At 39.0% G+C, this 9,714-nt stretch overlaps 1 protein-coding gene across 2 annotated transcripts; it reads right to left on the reverse strand.

Moving 5' to 3' along the window:
• Positions 1 to 341: 341 nt before the first annotated feature.
• MAD2L1 (mitotic arrest deficient 2 like 1) lies at positions 342 to 7,816 on the reverse strand. 2 transcript variants are annotated; one of them, XM_027600552.2, is made up of 5 exons: positions 7,605 to 7,816; positions 6,544 to 6,690; positions 3,209 to 3,329; positions 1,886 to 1,989; positions 342 to 1,185 (listed from the first exon to the last, which is right to left on the reverse strand). In XM_027600552.2, exons 1-5 carry the CDS (start codon positions 7,675 to 7,677, stop codon positions 1,013 to 1,015), a joined length of 618 nt encoding a protein of 205 aa, XP_027456353.1. In that variant the 5' UTR covers positions 7,678 to 7,816; the 3' UTR covers positions 342 to 1,012. The 2 variants fall into 2 exon arrangements, with proteins under 2 accessions (XP_027456353.1, XP_027456354.1); XM_027600553.2 differs by lacking the exon at positions 7,605 to 7,816 and adding an exon at positions 6,982 to 7,191.
• Between the last annotated feature and the right edge of the window lie 1,898 nt (positions 7,817 to 9,714).

A 9,714-nucleotide genomic window follows, 5' to 3' on the forward strand; every position in this document is an offset into this window, starting at 1 on the left:
AGAAGTCTGCCTTCAACTGACCTTGGCAAAATAAGGAAAACTAGGCTGGCAATAAGGTTAGGAGTATAGAAAAGTTCTACAGTCCAACATATGCTAAAATCAATTAAGTCCAAATGACATGTATTATTTTATACAAAGAATGATGCTTATTTTAAGTCCACAGTTATAAGGTTAAAGGGGTATAATCAAAGCTTGTCCATTAAATTGAAGTACCTCCAGACTTACTCAAGTTTGTATTCTTAGGCCCTGGTAGGTACAAGATATGATTTGCTATACTGAATCCATCCTACTGTTTAACTGTGTTAATACCACACCAATATAAAAATATGTTCAGACAAATTAAAACATACATGTTTAACTTTATTACATCATCATTTAAAGCTTGATTTTATAAAACATAAAAAAATTTTTTAAGAGTTCTGTATCACAGGAATTTAAACAGTGGCAATATACATAGCTTTGTAGGTTCAAGTTATATAAATTAAGATCAAACAATTGGAAATGCTTTCAATGCGGAAAATATACAAATGAAATAAATGGCCAAAGGACCTACTAGGAGCAGTATTTCATTACTTACAGATTATCATTAGATAATTTCGGCATCTAAACAAAGAATCTGAATATTCGGACTTCTTTTGCTGCATTTTATATTTAAATATCTCCCTACCTATATTCTGAGTCAAGGTACTTGACCAAAAGGTTTAAGAAGGCATTTAGCTTTATAGCAAGTTTTCCATCTAGAGTTACCACCTTTAAAGGAATTGACATAACAATGCTGATGTAATCTGCTAGTTCCCTTTTGAACAATGTGCAATACTTTATACCAACCCTGTATAAAGTCATACAGGTATCAAAAAATGGAACAATTATGCACCGTTCAACAGAAGTATAATGTTAAGTTTTCCCCATCTAAAAATTAACCAGTGAAACAAAATGTATCAACTATAGTTGAATTGGTTTCAGGAAAACCACATCTGAGAGTTATAAGTACATCACTGTCCTTATCTTATCCTCAGTCATTGACAGGAATTTTGTAGGCCACCATGCTATTTACTTTGTGGATCGTAGTAGTAAACGAACGAAGACGGACTTCCTCAGAATTGGTAATAAACTGTGGTCCTGACTCTTCCCATTTTTCAGGTACAACCAAATCTTTGTCTGTATATATCAGTAGATCAAATGAACCTAAATTGGGGATAAGATCATTAAAGTACAATTATTTTTTTCAAAAGTACAACCACCCTTCCTGTGTCTTTCACATTTGAACTGTCTATAGTGTCAGAAAAGCTAGTTTACCTTGGTCTCTAATCAATTATATTAGCTAATTGCTTTTCCTCAATGGAAATTTTAGTACAGAAAATACTGTACTCCTTTTACTTTATGAAAAACTCAAGTTTTTTTTCTTTAAAGAGAAAAACCACTAAAAATATTTGCAGAAAATATAAAATTAATCATGAGACAGCATGAATCTAAGCCATAAAAAGATAACACCTTGGTTCTGTGACAGCTGTATCCCAGTGCCCAGAACAACATCTGGCATGTAGTAGGTATTTAGGATATATCTGATGAATGAAGGAGTAACTAAGAAAAGACACAATTATAGCTGTAAGTCTTTATTACATACATAGAAGTGTGTAGAAAATAAAAATGAAAGAAATTACATCACATTCAAGAGTGAGTACTGTAGAATGCTTTCATTCCTTTCCTTTTCAGCACTTGTAAATAAAATGCAAATACCATTACTTTAGCTTTATAACAGTTTTCTCATTCATGTAACAAGACATTGATAATTAAGAAAAATTTTAATGAACGTGTTAATTCTTCAAGTGGTAGCTTAGTCTTTTCCACAACAAATTTAACCAGTGTGAAGTTCTATCATACTTACAAGAAACTTCCAATAGTGGCAGAAATGTCACCGTAGCTGTGATCTGTCTGATCACTGAACGGATTTCATCTTGGATAGCTTTCTGAGACTTTTCTCTGGGTGCACTATCAAAGAAATCAATTAATTCATTTTAAGTTTTAACAAGTTATTTGAAACACAGGTAAGATTATTTATCTGATTAAATGCTTCCGAAATCAAGTAAGTAATGCAGTCAAAAGTTTTTTTTTTAAATGAAAATAAATATATATCCTTCAGAAACTTAGTAGGCACAATATGTATCTCTATTATTTCATTTATCCTTCCAATCATTTTTTAGGGTTGATCTTAGTATCAGGTCATTAAATAACAGATGACTAGAAAACCTGCCAAGTACTTCAAGTCAGGAAAGCTTCAGCATGTCTTAAAATAAAGATAACAAGCAGTAACTAAAATATTTAATCAGTATAATCATTTTGGCATTTTTAGTAATGCCTAAATGTCTAATTTCCTATTGCCTCAAATAGGATGTTAATCGTGTATGGCGTTATTTTTATAATTAAACATTTTCTAAAACAGACCAAAGGCTTCAGGAACAAACTCCATTTCATTATGAGAGATAGTTCAGAGTTTACAGGTAAGCATGCCTAGGACAATGCTAGAAATTAGCATATAATGATGGGCATCTCCCACCCAGAGAATCTAAAAACTTCAGTTTACTAAGTGTCTAAGGAGGGGCGCCTGGGTGGCTCAGTTGGCTAAGCGACTGCCTTTGGCTCAGATCATGATTCCAGGATCCTGGGATCGAGCCCCGCATTGGGCTCCCTGCTTGGAGGGAAGCCTGCTTCTCCCCTCCCACTCCCTGTTTATGTTCCCTCTCTCGCGTGTTCTATTAAATAAATAAATAAAATCTTAAAAAAAAAAAAAGGGAGTGTCTAAGGAAGTTTGTAGCATTAAATGAAATACAGTAGAGCTGAACAGTAAGCTGGGAGAAAGTCTAGGATAATACTTCATGGTTAAAAGTACCTTTCAACGATTCATGAAATGGCCCACCGAGGATGGACACCATGTGTAGCTTTACATATAGCATCATAAATACTAAAGTTTGAAATTTATGGATTTAGCCTAAACGCAATTATGTTAAAAGTCCGTGATAGGCAAAATTCTTTCGTGAACACAGTTTGTGAGCCCAATCCTTCTCCACAGGAGATTAAAGATCAAATCTAACATACTTAGAAACAAACTACCTTATATGAAACTAGTTCAATATAATTAGAACTCATTTAGTAAAAGAAAACAGCTTTGGAAAAAATCTGTAAAAATGGAAGCAATTTACTTCATACTTACCTGTCATCTTTTGCAGTCTTGTCACACTCAATATCAAATTGCCATCTTTCAAGGACCTCACCACTTTCAATATTTGAGATGACAACCACCAGTTTCTGAACTGAACACTTGTATAACCAATCTGCAATATATAACAAAGAATCTTTTGTTTCACTGCATTACAAAACAACTCTCTTCCCAGGTCTCACTTTCTATCCTCAGCAAATTCCTACCGCTAGTATTTTGGAACTCTGCCAACCTGTACTGAAAACCTGCCCCACAATAACATAGCTCCTGTTTTCAAATTCTCAGTATTTGTACCAGATATAGTACTGAGTGCTGAAGACAGAGTAGAAAACATGAAGTATACCCTAATCCAAGGTAAGATGCAGGAGATGGCCATTAATCTAATCACTGCACCAATAAATGTAAGATTATAATTGTGATAAACGCTATGCAGGTGCAGTATGTGATGCAATGAGAGCATAATATAGGAAAATTGGATTCAGGGAGTTCTCACTTGACTTCAGTTCTACAAATAAATACCATTAAATATGCAAAATGATACAGAAAAGGGTACAGGTCTTAAATATTGAAAAGGGAATAACATCTGTTCCATCTGAAAGAAGGGTAATACAACTGCAGTTAAAAAAAAAAGGGGGAGAATGAACAAGGTCAGTTTGTTCAGGATACATAAGGGTCAGACCATGGAAGGCTATGTGGGCCAAATTAAAGAAGTTACACTTCAAGAACCAGGGAAGTCATTATGGTATTTGAAGTATGGTGTGATGTAATTAAATTTGTATTTCAGAACTATCCTTCTGGCTGGGATGTGGAAAGTAGAGTAGAGGTAAAGAGGTGATCTAGAGACACTAATTAGCAATTCAAGCAAGAGGTAATGTAGGGGCGCCTGGGTGGCTCAGTTGGTTAAGCGACTACCTTCGGCTCGGGTCATGATCCTGGAGTCCCGGGATCGAGTCCCGCATCGGGCTCCCTGCTCAGCAGGGAGTCTGCTTCTCCCTCTGAACTTCTTCCCTTTCATGCTCTCTCTCTACCATTCTCTCTCAATAAATAAATTAAAAAAAAAAAAAAAAGGCTTACAGAAGGATAAGCTGGTAGAGATGGATCAGTAGATAGTTTCAAGAGATTTCATGGTTAAAACTGTTAAGATTTATTGATTACTTATGAGTAAAGAAGAGGAAAGACTGAGATAGCTCCCAACTTCCTAGTTTATATCACCAGTTGGATGGTTGATCCATTCACTGAAAAAAGAATGCAAATGGGAGATGATGCTTAAATTTTAAGATTTTTAAGTAATCTCCACACCCAACATGGGGCTGGAACTTAAAATCCCGAGATCAAGAGTTGCATGCTCCATTGACTGAGCCAGCCATGAGCGCCTTAAGTTTAGCTTTCAAGTATCACTGGGAGAGCCACACGAAGATATCAAGGAGCCACTAAATATATGAGCACAATTAGGAGAATTGGGTTGGATGTACATCTGTGAGTCAACTACACCAAGGCTGTTAGTGAAGCTATGTACATGTCAGAGACCGTCCTAGAGAGAGATTAGAGTGAGAAGAGGGCCTCAGGACGAGCCCTGAATTAATCTTGGAAATTGGGATAGTATACTCAGGAATCTGTAGTTTGTTTTTTTTTTTTTTTTAAGAGACAAAACAATTTTGTAATATTTAGGGCTTTGGGCCACCTAGGAACTCTGTTGCATAGTCTTTAAAAAACAGCCCTTTAAAAATCTGAAAACATTCTTAGTTTGCAGGCAGTACAAAAATGGCCACTTGCTGGACACGGGCTGTCATATGTATCAACTTTTTCTTGACATATATCAACTTGTTCTCAATTTAGCTCTGAAGAGGAAGAAATTGGGTAGTAACTTAAGGATTTGGAGTGGGTGGATATTTTTTTCTTTTAAAACTGAAGAGAGATGAAACCAATGAAAATAACTCAAAACAAAGAAATCAAAAGTACCAGAGAAGAACTAGGCTAAAATCCTTAGGAAGGCTAGAGGAACGGGGATTCAGAATGAACAATTTGTCTCTAAGAAGAGCAATTCCTCCATTTGAACTAAAATAAAAGGGAGAAATTAAATAGGAAGGTCTGCATACATCCGAGGTGAAATATCCTCAGTGTAGTCTTAAAAGAGATAACCCAAAAACCAGTAGCTTAGGTGGGGCTTGCTTCTCCATCAAATTCAGATGACACAGATTCTTAGTTGCTTACAGGTTTCAAGCTAAATAATCTGAGTACAGCCCTATGAATGACTATGGGTGATTTAGCCCTGAAGATAATAAAAAACCCAATTAATCTAATTTTAAAAATGAAGCTACTTGATACAAAGAAATATATATGACTCATGAATTAAAAAAAAAAGATGACTAGTGTGTTTTGGAACTAGTTTTGGAAGATCAAATGGGGAGCTAGGGAGAAACATCCTACAACAGAAAAATTAGAAGTGAGAATCCTAAGTAGAGAAAAATATTGGGGGGGAAGGAATAGATGGAGAACAAGTATTGATTCAATACAGTAATTTCTTGAGCTAAAGAAAAACTGAGCATTCAGATAGAAAAGGCTTACTGATTAAGGGCAGGATTTTAAAAAAGACAAATAGAAATATATAAAAAAAATAAGAAAACTCTATTGGGTGCTCTATTACTTTGTAGTTCTTTTCTTTTCTTTGAGTTTCCAGGTTGTATCCAATTTTATTTTCCTTTATCTTAAAGTAATGATGGCTTTAAACTCTAGGCAGTTACAGAAAATATATGTTAAAAATATATAGTGGATTTTTCTCCAATAATGAATACCATCATAAGTACGGAAAATTCCAACCTGTTCCATCTGGCTACATGAACTACAAAAATCATTTCTAAGGAAGTTGATGGAGAGTTTTGTGAAGCCTTATCAGATTCCTAATATCAAAATATTCAACCCACTCAAACTGCAGTATGGGAAGGGTGGACTTTCTTTGAATTTACATACTATTTGCTTCCTTCCAATTAAGAATCACTATATTTGGGGTGCCTGGGTGGCTCAGTCGTTAAGCGTCTGCCTTCGGCTCAGGTCATGATCCCAGGGTCCTGGGATGGAGCCCCACATCGGGCTCCCTGCTCAGCGGGAAGCCTGCTTCTCCCTCTCCCACTCCCCCTGCTTGTGTTCCTGCTCTCGCTGTGTCTCTCTCTGTCAAATAAATAAAATCTTTAAAAAAAAAAAGAATCACTATATTTGAGGTTGTAGTGTTTTATACCTTTTTGTAAAGAGCTGAAAAATGACCACCAAGATGCCAGAAAATATGGGTTCTACAAGGCCTGCAAAACTCAAAATGGTTTGCAACAATTAAATACCTTTCAGCTGTTCCACCACATTATTTAGGTATTTTATGAGCTCAGGATCAGTTGTTACAAGCAAGGTGAGTCCATATTTCTGCACTCTAGTAAAGGTTTCAGATGGATATATGCCACGCTGATATAAAATGCTGTTGATGCCAAATGCTGAAAACAAAAGGAATGTTAAAGAAAAGTCATTATCATTTTGTAACTCTGGAAAATAAAACATATTTAGATGTGGCTACATTTCATTAATGGTATAAAACTGTAAATGACTTAACGTATTTGTGGGTGTTTTGCTGAAAGCAGAGTAGGTAAAAAGTGGCATTAAACATTCTTAAAACCTTGCTTCTAAATAAGAGAGAACACGATACCTGCATTTCTTTGGCAAAAAAAAAAAAGAAAGAAAAACGCCAAACTGCATTAATTTACTGTCAAAGTAGTACTACAACTCACTGTAATCCAAGTCCCAATTCCAGAATATGTGGTGAGAGAGTGTCAAAATAGCCTTTTGCATGAGTTAGCAACTGATTAACTGTTCCCTCCAATGCTCTCAGCAAGCCTTTCCCACTTTTTCCTCCTTTTCTCCTCACAAATCCTGCCAGATTCTATCAGAAGGTACAACTGTCCTGGTCCAGAACGTCGTTTCCTAAATCTAGTCCATCACCGCCAATATACCAAAATACCAGAATCAAAGAGTGGCCGAGGGGTTGTTAAAAATATACGTGGCCCCCATCCCGGTCCTACTCCGCCTTAAGTCGCGGAGGGTGGAAAGTGCGTAGGATCTGCAGTTTAAAGCAACGCTGCAGGTGGAGGTGCTACATCGCGCGGCAGGCCTCAGCGGCACGTAGGCCTCCAGCTCCACCGTTAGCAACGAGTCCGGGGGCGGCGTCTGCATCCGCTTCTTCCTAGATTCTCCCGCCGGGCAGGAGGCTGGGGCAGAGAGAGCTTAATTCTAGGCCTCTCGGCCTCCCCTCCACCCCCCACCGCTTCCCCCGCCTCCGTGGCTGAGCCACGGGCCTACCGGGCTGCCTGACCTCAGTTCTCCCCGCCCTCCGGCCTGCGCGAGGAGGACTTACAGAAGAACTCGGCCACGATTTCGGCGCTCCCGCGCAGGGTGATGCCTTGCTCCCGGGAGAGCTGCAGCGCCATGGCCAGTCCTACAGACGAAGGAGTGCGCTTCCACCCGGCAGAGAGCGACAGCAGAGACTCCCACAGCAGTTCCCCGCCACTCGTTTCAAAAGTAATGACGCAGCGCGCCGTCGGGCCCTCCGCGCAGGCGCGACGAGCCTCTAGGGCCCGCCCCACGCGGCGGGGCCTGCAGGTCCTCTCCTAGCTTTCCGGAGCTGGCCTCTCGCGCAGGCGCAGTGGGTAGGCGTGGTCGCGCAGTTCCGGGTCGTCAAGCTCCGGAGGGTCCCAGCTGGGCGCGTGCAGTTGTGGCGTAGACCGGCCTGAGGGAAAGAGACGCCAAAACCTGGTTTTAATGGCCGCTCCATAGGCGTGCGGAGTGAGCGACCAAGGAGCACAATTTGTCAGTTTCAGAGCTGTTCTCAAGGTGATACGAACTGTCCGCCAGGTGCATCTTAAGTGGCGCCAGTGATCCCTAGATTGAAACTAGCGATTGAAACTTTTCCTAGATGCTTTGGGAGTCAGTAAAGAAACCGCGTGCGCGGTAGCCAAGCCACAGCTTTAGAGAGCCTGATTACTCTATGGAATCGCGGCTTTTCTTGAGGAATTGGGTTAGGGTTAAAGGGACGAGCCGCAGCCTATTTTGTCCTGTGTTTGTGTTTGTCCTGGGCTCAGCCTATTTCCACCCAGTTCCGCTGTGAGGCAGTCTGGAGCGGCAGGGACTTGCAGTCGAACTTTTAGGCTTGGTCTACCCCGCGCGTACGCTGCACCCACAGACGCCGGTCAGGAATAAGATCTCCTTCGTAAAAAAGGCCCACGTACACTGAAGAACTTTTCAGGGAATTTTGACTCACAAACTCATTGACTTCCTGTTAGGATGAGAAGTACTAAAGGGCACGATTACTGTTCATGTCAATTGCGAAACAATTTTATTCTTAAAACAGCTAGAAAAATTATTTGTAAAATGGAGTCTCAAAAACTATGTACCAGATATACTATTTAATTATATGAGAAATGCCTTAGTGTTTTATTTTTCTATTAACAAATTACCACAAATTAATGGTTTAAAATAACACCCATTTATTATCTTAGTCGTGTAGATCAGGAGTTGGTATGATACAGCCGGATGCTCTGCTTAAGTCTCCCAGGGTTGAAATAAAGGTGTCTGCAAGTGGAATCTCATCGAAGATCTGGGGTTCTCTTCCAAGCCCCTTGGTTGTTGGCAGAATTGATATCCTTGTTTCTTGGACTGAGGTGGTTTTGCTAGTTGTTGGCCAGAGGTAAATTTTGTGCCTTTGCCAGGTAGTTCTTCCATAGGCCTTCTCATACTTCCAGTTTCTCAGACTTCATGGAGATCCCTTTTAAGGATTCATCTGATTAGGTTAGACCTAGTCAGATAATTTTCCTCTTTGATGAATTTAATCCGGGAAGTGATATCCCATTATATTCACAGGTTCTGGCCACACTCAGGCAGAGGAGGTTATATAAGATGTGCTCCTTAAAGGCCATGGATTTTGTGGCCATCTTAGAATGCTGTTTATGACAGTGTTATATATCAGATTTTGATCAGTTTGAAGAGTAAAACATAGGTAATAGGCTGAGTAACCCTAAAATATTTTCCTTACATCCTTTAGTCTCTTGTACCTGTGTGTATGTGTGTTTGAATCACCATCTTTTCACTCCGTCCACCAGGAACTTAGGATTCTGGCATCACGCTGGTAGAGCATGATGCCCAACCTTACGACAAATAAAAATTGTTTCTCTTTCTAAGGAACTTTATGTCAGTACAGTGCACTTCAGGAAAGATTTCCTTCAGTTTCATGGTAATATAGTTCTGAAATTACCTGAAGATACAAATAATTGTTAGTATAATTTTGGAGATTCTAGAGCTTAAAAGGCTGGCAAAATAGATGTTTTCCATATATAGAAGAAGTATTAAATACTTTTTTTGTGCTCTGTGAGATGTAAGAGATAATTACGTTTAGAAGACCAAGTCTGTACTTTTTGAGGAATTTGTAATCTAGTTTTGTTTAAATATGCATACTTGAGGGGCGCCTGGGT

Source organism: Zalophus californianus, chromosome 2 (genome assembly GCF_009762305.2).
Source record: "Zalophus californianus isolate mZalCal1 chromosome 2, mZalCal1.pri.v2, whole genome shotgun sequence".
NCBI classification, from domain to species: Eukaryota; Metazoa; Chordata; class Mammalia; order Carnivora; family Otariidae; genus Zalophus; species Zalophus californianus.

Excerpts from the sequence above, each read along its gene's own strand:
- MAD2L1 (XM_027600552.2), bottom strand. The coding sequence starts at position 7,677 with ATGGCGCTGCAGCTCTCCCGGGAGCAAGGCATCACCCTGCGCGGGAGC. Across the intron at positions 1,990-3,208 it reads AAGACTGCAAAAGATGACAG|TGCACCCAGAGAAAAGTCTC; the intron begins GTAAGTATGAAG and ends TTTCTTTGATAG. Across the intron at positions 1,186-1,885 it reads GCCACTATTGGAAGTTTCTT|GTTCATTTGATCTACTGATA; the intron begins GTAAGTATGATA and ends TCCCCAATTTAG.